The 12707-nt window shown below is 38.3% G+C and overlaps 1 protein-coding gene across 4 annotated transcripts in view; it reads right to left on the reverse strand.

Annotated features, from left to right (window-relative positions):
- Nucleotides 1-12707, reverse strand: part of DISC1 (DISC1 scaffold protein) — a 235023-nt gene that overhangs the window by 141415 nt on the left and 80901 nt on the right. For all 4 annotated transcript variants that reach the window (XR_009746566.1, XM_061471274.1, XM_061471275.1 and 1 more), the window contains exons 5-6: nt 10445-10574; nt 6345-6580 (exon numbers count right to left, since the gene is read on the reverse strand). Coding sequence is in view for 3 of the 4 variants with exons in the window: in XM_061471274.1 (XP_061327258.1) it covers nt 6345-6580; nt 10445-10574 (366 nt within the window). In the remaining variant the exon portion in view is untranslated. The remainder of the gene's footprint in view (nt 1-6344; nt 6581-10444; nt 10575-12707) is intronic.

Below are 12707 nucleotides of genomic sequence, written 5' to 3' on the forward strand. Positions count from 1 at the left end.
CTCCCATGGCAGAGACATGAAGATGAAGCATGTGAAAAATCATCCCCCCAAGTAAAAACCCACAAGTAAATTACATTGCATGAGAAGGTGAAAGCAATGGTGACTTGCTGAAAACAGCTTCATGTATAGCCAGTCCAAGGCCCAGCTACCGCCCCCCGCCCCAGCACCAAATGAGGTCAGAAAATGTTTCATATCAATACAATGTGCTTTGAGGTCTATTAAACCATCAAAGTCTTCACGGTCCAATTCACAACACCTCACAGGAGACCCTCCTGAAAACATTCAGGAGGATCTTATAAGAAGAAAAAAATTTAGATTATTTTGTCTCTAACTTACCTACTGACATCACTTTCTACTTGTGATTGAGCACTACTAAGGTTGTGAAATCAGGAAGAAAGTGCAGACAACAACAAAAAAAAAAACCTTCAACCCCCCAAAAGAAGTAAACCCAGAAATAAAGACTATAAGCGTATCTGGCATTAAAAGTACAATTCAGTTCTCTGCTGTACCATGAAGGAACATTAGCAGCCTGCACACCGTCATATACACTTCATGATACTATAAAGGCATTTCATTCATCTGCTCTTTGCGTTTGTGCTACCCTCCTATTCACAGAGGATATTTTTGATACGTGTGCATTTTCACATAAATAGCCAAAGAAAACCTCAAATTACGTATTAAATACAGACTTTCCTGGATAGACTGCACATTATGTAGCAAAAACCAGGTATATTTTTGAAATCATAGGGTGCAGTTTGTTTTTCTTCTTCTAAACACATTTCTTCAAAATTTTGTTGAAAAGCTCATGCGAATAAACATGGCTGCATTCAGAGTTCTTAGTAATTTCACATAGCTTGCTAATCACTAATTTGCCTAGAAATATCACGTGGACAATATACTCTGAAGAACATCAACACAATGTGTACAAAACAGTCTGTCCTGACAGCCCATTCTGAATGCCACTTTTCATCAGTTAATGTTAGACTACATATAAGCCTTTCTTTCCCCGTCTTTTCCCAAGTAAATCAACATCTCAAAAGAACAAAAAAAAAACAAAACCCCAAAGCCACACACAAAAACAATAAAAAAACACAAAAGAAACAACCAAGACAAACAAACAAAACAACAACACAGCCAAACACCACCACAAAAAAAAAACAAACCATACCACCTTTTTTGCCTTTATCAGGCTTTAGCCTCAGATGAAGTTGCTGAATGCTTTGAGTATATTCTAATAATGTTTTCAATCCCCTGAGCATTTGTATCTCACTTTGAATTAATCTGTCAGATGAGCTCCAGGCATCACTAAAGCAGAGTAAACTGACTGCATAAAACTTCAGTTCTGTGCACCACTAGGCATGACAGTACTATAATAACTAATGCATAGAATAGAGAATTTCCCTATCTTCAGAAGATCCCACATACCCACTGCAGAACAAATTCCTACTAATTAAAAATTGGTCCATGGGAGGGGTAGAAGGAGAGGTGGAGTATTAAAATATTTTGAAAGATATTTAATTGAATTTCTTTCTTTCAGCCAGCATTCAGTGCCCAAACAGTAGCCCAGATGGAACTGTGCAATTCAGTTTAAGGATCACATGCTGTACAGTTGCATATATCTGTAGATATGGAAAAAAACACAATGCCAAATGAAACCAAGTATGAACGTAAGAGACATCCCAGTTTTCATTGTGAAAAGAAACAAAAAAAGGAAAAAACAAGTATTGAAGAGAGCATGTCAAATAATTAAAAACAGTCATAGATAGAAGATCCAAGTTACACCAGTTAAAAACATATTTCTGAAATGGTGTCCTCTTCAGTAGAGTATGGAATTTACACATTTTGTTACATTTTGCAATCTCCAGGAGAAAGTACTTTCCACTGAAATATTCAGTCCTATTTTCCTCTGATTTCAGTACATCATTTTTAGTTAAAACACTAACATACGTCACAGTGCACACAACACCAGCTGTTCCCACCTTTTAAACACATCCCCACACAACCCCACACAAAACGAACTGAGCTTTTGCATTGCAATTTCCTCCTTTTATAATAATGATTACACCCTTTAGTTTACCAAGGGCAATTAGGCCTGTCTGGATGAGCAAAACTACACATTCTGTGGTCTCAACCTTGATGAGAATCCCTGTCAAAACACAAGCTAATGCATTTGCTTGCACATTAACCAGCCAGGTTTTAACCTCAGCTTCCAAAAGCCCACAAGAAAGAACCCAGGGTAATATTTCTCAATTCTTCAGACTCAAAACATACTATTGTTACTGACAAAGGCTTTTTACTTTCAAAAGTCCACCACAAACAGAAGATAAGACAAAACAAAGAATCTGCCTGAAAATAATAATGTTTGGCAAGAAAAATAAGCTTAGAAAAAATCCTTAGCCCAATATTACGCTGACTTGCGCTCTTGCTTCTGCACACTTCTCTCTGGGCAATTATTCTTCATTTAAGATGTTCTCTCAACATTCCCTGAAGTTTACTTTAATAAGTTGTTATTTAGTAGCATTTAGACCAAGAAAAACAAAATAATTTGTATTTTATAGTGAGCTACAAGCCACTCAATACAATTAATTTTAGCACAGATTGTCTTGATGCTTCAGACTAGCCCTGTGTAATTCCAGTACTGAATGCAATTCATGTACCCAACAAATAATTATGCCAAAGCACATTATAGCAGTACTTAGGACAATGCAGTTAGAATACATAGTATCTTGCAACCCGATAGCCAAGAGACTGTAATTTAGAGCATATTGATACTGAACAACTTTCTGCATAAGCACTGATCTTTAATAAATGTGCATGAGTAATAGCTTTATTTCTCACACAGGTAGCCCAAACTTTAGAAGGCATTATTATTCATAAAATAAAAAGTACATTTCCAGAAAAATCTATTCCATATTAAATATCCCAAGACTTTTTAATTTAAAACTAATATGCTCAACTTACTTCATCAAGTATCTTAACCTGCTACCTAATACACAATTGCCGTTCACAAGACTAATTTAGGATAGCCAATACAATTCCAGCTAGATATGGGCCAAAAAAATCCTTGGAGACAAGCAAAACTTAAGACAGATAGGGCCCTGAGCAACCTAATCTCACTTGGAAACTGAGCTGGAGTTTGACAAGATGACCTCCTGAATCATTCTATAATTGTATGACAATGTAGGGGATGCCCATAGGCATACAGGAAGTATATCCACACCATATGTCTTACTATCTGCTACTGCTTTTTCTCTTACAGAAAGAGAGAACACAACATGACTGGATGCAAACATAAAATCACTGTACCTGAGGTATGATGGACTGCACAGCTTTAAAGGAAAGAACATCCAGAAAGCAAAGCATATCCTGGGCTGTACCAAAAGGAGCGTGACCAGCAGGTCGAAGGAGGTCATCCTGCCCTCTACTCTGGTCTCACGAGACCCCACTTGGAGTATTGTGTGCAGTTCTGGTGTCCTCAGCATAAAAAGGACATGGAACTGTTGGAACAAGTCCAGAGGAGGGCCACGAGGATGATCAGGGGACTGGAGAACCTCCCGTATGAAGATAAGCTGAGAAAGTTGGGGCTGTTCAGCGTGGAGACCTCATAGCAGCCTTCCAGTATCTGAAGGGGGTCTACAAGGGTGCTGGAGAGGGACTCTTCACTAGGGACTGTAGCGATAAGACAACGGGTAATGAGTTTAAACTTGAACAGGGAAAGTTCAGGTTGGATGTAAGGAAGAAGGTCTTTACTGTGAGGGCGGTGAGGCACTGAAACAGTTTTCGCAAGGAAGTTGTGAATGCTCCATCTCTGGCAGTGTTCATGGCCTGGCTGGACATGGCCTTGGGCAACATGGTCTAGGGGGAGGCATCCCCACCCATTGCAGCGGGGGTTCAAACTTGATGTTCTTAAGGTCCTTTTCCAACCCAAACCATTCAAGGATTCTATGACTGAGGGAAGAGATTTGAGAACCAAAGGCAAGCAAGGGGCTGTATGATAATGTCAAGTGGTTGAGTCACACAGCTGGACTGGAGATGTCAGTCTGTGCTTCCAAGACAGCTTGTGCACTTTTCAACAGAGCAGCAGCTACAGCATATACAATACCTGAGCAGATTTTGAGTGGGATGTACAAGACCAAGAAGCCGCATCGTGTAGAGAAAACACCTACAAGATGTTTTTAATTCAGGGCAAGCCACCATCTTCTGCAGACAGGAAAGCTGCTGAATAGACAGTGAGTGGTACGTTGCTTCATTGAAAGACTGCATCAGCCATGTTGTGACACATTCCTATCAGCTCACTTCGAAGTTGTAATAGAAGAAAAGAAAAAAAAAAACCAAAAAAAAAATAACTCTTGAGGGACAGTTGCCAAATCCCTCAACAGATATGACCACCATATCAGTCTCTCATCTCAGCTGAGTGCTATAATCATCAATCCTCCCCACTTTCACTCTCCCAGAGTCAGGGCTCCCATTGCCTTCTAGCCTTTTGGCAGATTTCTGCTTTTGCATTACTAGATACATTAAGACCCAACTTAAGAACTGTGATGGAACATGCTTCCTGCCAGAACATTGAAATCCTTGGCAGATAAGAGCTTACTCTGAGATGGTAGGTTCAGATCCAGTCAGTCTGCAGAGGACCTGAATGCAGAGCTTCCATGTTCTGAACCAATGACTCTAGCTTCCAAGTGACCATGCCATAGGTGGACATCTACACCACTGCTATTAGTTCTGGTCAGAAAAGGCTTTAGGGTTTGACAAGAGCACCTAGCTATAAGCCAATATAGGAGATTTAAACTGTTCCCAAAGGTTGTCACAGATGACTGCCTGAGTGGGCTTACTTGCACAACACAACCCAGCATTCATCTGTCTCCACTTTCTATAGCAGAATTCCAGGCACAGTAAAGAGAGCAGAAGCACCCGATCATTGTCCCAGGTGACACAGAGCTGGTAACAAACAAAACTAAACCAGAAAAGTTTCATTCAGTGCATCTTTTAAAAACGAACAGAAAGGAAACAAATTAATTCTAAGTTTTCATTTAAGTTTTGAACCCACTTTCAATAGTGCCTGTTTTCCCTCTAGTGATTGTGTTATTCATGGTGCTAACAAGCAAAGAATTCTGAGCAAGTTCCTCCTGAACCAGTACTAATTTAACTCATCTTTAAATCATTTCCCAAAGAGTTAAGGGCAACTCAAATATTGCATCAGCATTGTGAGAGGGGAAAAAAAAAACAACTAAATATTCTTTCATAAATAAATATCAAACTGAGAGAAAAATCAAAGCCTGTGTTCTGACAGACTGCTTGAGACTTTTTATTCCCCAATCTCGGAAACACAGGTATAAGATACTATTAAACAAAACTAAACTTAATTCAATAAAATATTTCCCATAACTTAATATAAAATTTTAACCAAACCTGAAAAGAGATGAATATGTCCTTTACAAAATGTTCTGCTGACTTTAAATAAAAATATCTGTATAAATTAGCACACATGAGCAGCAATTTCTTATGAATGTTAATATAAACAAGCTAAATCCAACAAACATGAAGGGAGGAAAAAAAAAAAGGCAAGAAATGTAGTTATTGCTTATCTGGAAGAAATGCAAGTTCGGATAAACAGAGATTTTATTTTGTCCTGGCGACACAACACTTTCAAAGTTCCATCATCAACATCCCATTACCTGCCAGTACTGTTTAGGCTCTGAGCACTTGTGTTGCTTTCATAAATAAAGATGAGGTTATTTCCAATAGGTTACCAAGAGTAGCTACTTTTCCATTTAAAGGAACCATACACTGTGCATTTAAGGGTAGGGACCTGAAAAGTCTGCACGCTGCATCCTTCCCCTGCTACCTGAAGCCCACCATCTGAGTGTAACACTCAGAATTTATTATGATTGGAAGTTCACTGAAGCAAGAAGCATCTCCAATATTTATTCAGATGATGCCTAGTACTGACTTCCAGGCTACAAGAAACATGTTGTAATTACTGCAGTTACCAAGCTGGGGATGGAGGGTGCAGGCTGGCAGGGGAAATCCACCAGTTAAAAAGAAATAGTTTAAACTGATGATAGGTATTAGCAGTTAATGGATACATAGGCTTTCTGTAAGTGACTCTTTACCATAAAAAGTTATTAAGTGCAAGACCTGCAAATAACTACAAAGTCTTTCTTCCTGAGAAAGTATATTAATATTAGAACTTCAACGTCTCTTCTTAGAAAATTTTAAAGCGTCTGAATTCAGCTACTTTGCTGGCGCAATTATGAAGAAAACAACTGACAGCAAATTCAACATTATTTTGGGAAGATACAAGCCTCTACATTACTGACAACATGCTGAAATTTTAATACCTCTTTATTGTCCCCGGAAGATCCAGACTGAATGGAATTTGACAGGACAATGCTAAAGTGTCATCCACAGCCTTGCTTATTTCCTGTAGTTCTCGCAAAGAAACACAGCCAAGTAAAGCAGACAGTTCACAGTCCTGTGACTGAATAAGCCTATCTTGTTCTTCAATTTCTCTTCTTAGCTGTTGATCTTTTGCTTCCAATATGGCCAGTCTTGCTCGGAGGTCTTCAATTTCCTTCTGCAGAGAGCAAAAACATGAGTTTACAACAAACCCTGCTAGAGAAACCCTTCTACTCTTAGAAAAATACAAGTCCCTAAAGTAGCATGAATTAAGGTTCTCCAATTTAGCACATTAAATAAGAAGACATTCTTTTGTTGACACACAATAACTCTTACGTTTATCATATTTAAAAACTTTAGTGCTAACAATCTGAACACCCCACCTCCATTTCAATACCAAATTTCAGGTTCTTCTTCATCAGCCACCTTTTACTTTTAAAATACAGAGCTACTTTAAGCAAAACAAAATCTCAGTTCAAGTATGACAAGAGAATCTTGCTACAGACTGACAGATAATGTGATCAACCATATAGCTGTCCTCCTGCAGAGTATCTCTGCAATGGCTTCTCTAGGCTTTCAATCCAGCATCAGGATGTAAATGGCAAATCACTGACTGCCTAGCAAGTCCTTTTGATTACTAGTATTTAACTTAAATTAAAAGAATAAAATCCCTCCCTTGACTTAAAATGACCACAGCTTCAAACCTCAGTTAAGCTTGTCTTGCTAGAGGTTCAAATACCATGCATTATGGTTCTGAAGTTTCTGCAAAAGCACATTCTATTTTTTCCTTAGAAAGACAACAGGTAGCTTGCACCCTAGGAAGGAGCGCTTCATGAAGGAGTCAGGGTTGATGAGTTAATAACGGTATTTAATATCTAGCCCTTGGCTCCTTTGTCCCACCTGAAAAGTGAGGCTAAAAAGAAAAAGAAAGAAAAGAAAAAAGGATAACTACTTGCTATTGAAGTAGTTTAAAACCACCCTGGAAAATTGATTCTATTCCTAACACTTCATACAGTTTCTGTTAAATTTTGCAAGCCACTTAAACTACTACCCCCACACACTGTCACGGACTGAATGTTCGCTATCTTCCATAGAACCAGAAAGAGGGGTCTCTGAAGTGCTATCTATAGACTCTCAACAGAAATCAAGGCTGATAATTCCATATTCTGATTATATTCAGTCCAGCTAAAAATAGAAATTAACAAAAAAATAAAATTAAAACAACCTCAAAACAAAACCTTTCACAGGTAAATAATTAGGCATTACAAAATTGACCTTAGAAATGACCATATAGCTTTTTACAGCAATTCACTTCTTCATTCTCTAGCTGTAAAATGGCAATAAGAGTACCTCATCACACAAATCAATGTGGAGATAAAATTAAGTGGTTTTGAATCACTCTGATGCCATGTTGATTAATGCTGTAAAAAGAGCCCACTCACAAATTAATACATCTGAATCGAAAAGAGGGTTTGAGTGACATACAGTAAAATGGTGCTGAATAATGAGTAATGAAGACAAAAATGGTATTCTGAATATCTAAACAAGCACTTTCCATCTTCAACATATGCAGCAGGAATCCAGAAAAAGAGGCATGTTCATATAATTGAACACTTTCATAAAGCATACATACTATGCACAGATAACCGACTTAAGCACTTACTTGCTTTTTGAGTGCTTTGCTTTCAAACCTTAACATGATTTTAGTATTTTCAGCGTATTTTAAGTGAAATTTAGTTGTCTAATGCTCATTTTGTCAACAAACATACTTTCAGGTTTGCTGCACTGCAATAAGCTCCCTGAGTATCGCTTAAAATGACAAGAAACAGTCCTAGCATCTTAAAAGGTTGACTGGCTCCAAAATTTCAACTTATATTAGTACTCGCACACTAAATTCATCAATTATTTTCCTCCTTTTTGGTTTTAGGTTTAGCAACAAGAGAACAGAATGGCCCATGTTTCAATCTACAGGTATTTGTCAATGACAGAAAGGTCAGCAGGCCAAAAACATCAGTTTTATTTCTTTCAGTCTTAAATTAGGCTTTTAGTGTGCACAAAGGACAATTCTGTCTCTGTTACCAGTTTGGGAATACTGCCAAAATCTTCATAGGCCCTACTTTATACAAAGACCTTCATACTCTGTAAAAACGTAGTAATTGCAATCACTCCAATAAGCAACCTACATGGGAACAGAAAGGGAGATAAACAGAATTTGGTTTTAAAAACACACTTTTAGTACCAAAGTGGTTTTGCAACATAAATAGATAGCAGAAGCACACAATCTGCATTCACAGACAGAAAGCTGTTCCAATCAGGAATAGTACACAGGTATTCTTGGGAGAATGGAAATTTAGTCAGTAAACTGAAATTCTTCTGCCTTCTTTTCCAGAAATGCCAAGAAGCTTTTAATGGGCTCCTGGTCAGCCTCCAGGGACAGATAAAAAGGACTTAAAGCCTCAGTGTGGAGCAGCAGATTATATTCGGCTCACTAAACATAAGCTGGAGTTGTACTCCAGCTTCACTTATGGGCTGGTGCTCTACATGAAGCACAGATTACAGTAGAAACATTACTATGCAAATTTTAGATACTGTCATACGCTTTCTAATCCCTGAAGACAAAACACAGATCCAACAACAGAGAGAGAAAAGGAGGAGGAAGGAGGAGGAGGAGGAAGGAGGAGGAGGAGGAGGAGGAAGGAGGAGGAGGAGGAGGAAGGAGGAGGAGGAGGAGGAAGGAGGAGGAGGAAGGAGGGGAAAAAAAGGAGGGGAAAAAAAGGAGGAGCAAACTGAAAACAAACAACACTGATGTTTTCAGATCACAGGAGATTTTGGAAAGGAGCAATCCTTAAGGGATGCTTGGAAGTCACCAAATGCCATAGGTCAGCCTTCTTCTCCAGAATCTCAAATTAGTGGTAATTTTGATCAAATGCTCATAAATAGCATGCCTGTGCAACAATGTGACTAATTTGTTCCTAGCATAACTACATAGGAATAAAGATTCACCTGGAAAAGTATAAAAACGTTACCTGGCGTGGAGTCTTTACAGTAGATTTCAGTTGAGTATCTTGAGGTAGCTGGCTAGACATCTACATTATTAAAAATGTCTTTCTGAACACTGACAAATGTTGAACTATACTCTTACATATTGATGAAATAAATTAAACAGTACAAAGGTGAAGACTAGGATAGAAAAGACATTTTTTCATATAGGTTAGATTTTGCAATAACTAGTAAATACTTTGCTCTAGTTCTTTCTGGTTTTCATATACATATTTGTGTGTATACAAATAAACAGATGATTATACTATCAGATCCACCAAAGGAAAAATAGTATCAAAAATAATGGGATATTAAGACAAGACCTAGTAGCTCTCTAAAGTGTCACATTGCCAAGTGTGATTGCCAAGGAGGCGGAGCAAAGACTTGCACTAGCCAGTAAATTGGGATTTTTTGAAGGACAGTGAAAAGAGCTAAATTTTGCAGAAAAGACTTACAGATTAAAAACTGGACAGAAGCCATCTTAAAAGCATTCCATTTGCCAAACTACCGCATTCTGACATCACATGTCAGTGTAAAGTTACTGCTGGCAAATGTTAACAGCTCCATGATGATTCCTTCATCCTTATGAATTGCATCAACCATCTTTCAGGAACAAAAGCTGGTAAATTATGTATTTACAGTCAATTCTAACCAGAATCAGATGAAAACTTTTTGTCTTTGAACAAAAATTTCTGGAGATCAGTGAAATAGTGAAATGGCAAATTAGAACATAGAGAGGACACTTCAAAAGATAATGAGGGAAGTTAAAGCATGTACACAAGCCACCGAGCCTTGAAGTTCTGCTTCTCCATAATGAGATTAACTCAGCTCCTGTGGCTGCCATCTCCAATCATCACTTAGATATCAACTGGACTACAGCCAAGGCTCTAATTGCTGCACAGAAGCAAAGTCACTATTACAATAAATGTACTGAATTGTGTGACAGCTTACAAGCTTTTCCCCACACAGCACTGGTGCTTGGAGAACTTTGCAGTCCTGTTACCTGTAACCACTTCTTTTCTTGAAAAAGTTGGTTTCGTTTTGTGGCTGAAACCTCCATCCTCTCCTGGTAAGTGGACCTCAAAAGTCTATGTTCGTTTTCATGCCAAACTTGCGTTTCTTCATTTCTAACACTTTGGAAAAATGAAAAAAGCTAAAAGTTAGCATTATTCCCGAGTACCAACATCTCAAAGACTAAAGAGATCAGAATGTTACATGTTACCTTCAGAGTCATAACATTCCATCACCAGAATGATTATATCTTAAATGGATGCAGTTAGAGAACAAGAGATTTTTCCTTGGCATATCTTCCCTTATTATCTCAAACATTTACACTGTTTTTACAACACGCTGAAGAAGGAAAAAGGAAAACTTGTATGGCTTCAGGCTTCCCCCAGCTTTTTCATATTTCAGAAATTTATCCATCACTGCCTTGAAAGAGAGAAAACTAAGGCATGTAATTTCTATCAATACAGAGAAAAATCTCTCTTAGACAGAAGTTTAGAAACTTGCCAAAGCCAATTTTGCAGCTTCTGACAGCTTTCGGAGACTACATTAGAGATCATCTGGAGTGTTTGCTTCTCCATGCCAAATTTTACTTCTCTGCTGCACAGTGAGTTCTTTCAAAATTACAGTCAGTGGGATTCCTCACAGTGGCCAGCACAACACTCAGCTGTAAATCTTTGCATGATTGGACCCCCAAGGTAATCAGTGTACTACATTGTCAAGTCTATAATCAGCCTCTCAAAATGCACCTGCAAACAATGCAAACCTTTGATCTTGCATGTTCCTGCAAAAGGGCATGCATGCTTGCAAGGCCAATTGTATTTCTGTGTCCATCTCTATAGAAGCAAGTGCATTACCACATAAAGGGTACAGATACATTTCAAGATCTTGTTTAAAAAAAAACAAACAAACAGAACAAAACAAAAAACCAATCTCTCAAAGAATGTTTCTGAAGCATGATTTCCCACTGTAATCATACAAAGCAAATGCATTCATGCCACACACAAAATACGCATCACAAGTCTAGTTTAAGCACAACTAATAACACACTTATGATCCCTATGCACAGCTGTTTAACAAGTGTGTAGAACAAAAGGTTCCTGTCTCTTCTGCAGGACCATCAGAAGACACACATGCTTTTATTCCCTTTCTGTGTGCTGAAGAATGTACTGAAAAGGCAAAATAACCCATGGCACTAAGATAAATGGCATTAATATTTAAACAAAACATACATAATGGCAGCACAACTGTATTTCTGTAATAACAAAATAGCTCAAAGGGACACCTGCAATGTGAGGTGCTAGGTCATCACTATATATATATATGCCTTACAATCATTATAGGTTGCTGTGGCTCCAACCAGCCACACTTGCCAGCAGCTCTGAAGTCACCTTCTTTTAGCAAGAGCTGCATCTTCCCAAGCTCTGTATGCAATAGAGATTTCCAAGTAGTTGGTTGAAATTAAGAAACATTCCACAATAAACATATGTTATTCTCAGAATCTCCTTGGAAATCCCATGTACATCTGCCTATTTGGGACTGAGGGAACAGAAACAAGACCTCTTGGATCTCTCTAAACTTGGGTGATTGCACAAACCCAGATTTATCTTGGGTATTGCTCCTAAGCTAAACATAACCAAACCTGGCTCCTACACCTGCCACCAATATCCTCTCAACACCAAATACACTCACCTAAAAACTAGTCTCATAATTTAACCAACAAAACCAGGGCATGAATTTCAGTTTCATGTACTGAACAAATAACCTGCCATACGCACTTTTTATTTTAAAAGTTGTTTCTTTGCAAAAAGATGAGACTGGCTTAACTACTGTGAAACTGCAATGATTTGGTCAGATGGGGCTAGCCTTGTCATCTTTCTAATTCTCCAGTGAAAAAAGAAATCTTGGGTATATTGGTTTTGTTCACATTCAGAATCAAAATAAAAACTGAAGCCTACAAGTTTTTCCTGAAAAAGTGGTAACATTTTCAATCTTGTCCTATCTAAAAATACTGTTGGAAAAGAAAGATTTTGAACACCTGTATTGAAGACAACGGGCAGGCCTGCTGCATCAACAAGAGTCAGACCACAAACAAAGCAGCGTGAAAGGCTACAAGAATCAAGCAAGAAAAAGAAAGGGTGTCACAACAAACACAAGCTCGAAGAAAGGAGTATGCACAGGACACAAAAGTGAAGAGGATATTCATCTGACCCTGAAGAATGGCACTGCTCTCAGACCTGTTGTCCTGGGTTCAGCAGTAG

This window comes from Pezoporus flaviventris, unplaced genomic scaffold (genome assembly GCF_033815535.1).
Source record: "Pezoporus flaviventris isolate CSIRO_AGI_PZ_B2104156 unplaced genomic scaffold, CSIRO_AGI_Pfla_v1 ptg000066l, whole genome shotgun sequence".
Lineage (NCBI taxonomy): Eukaryota > Metazoa > Chordata > Aves > Psittaciformes > Psittacidae > Pezoporus > Pezoporus flaviventris.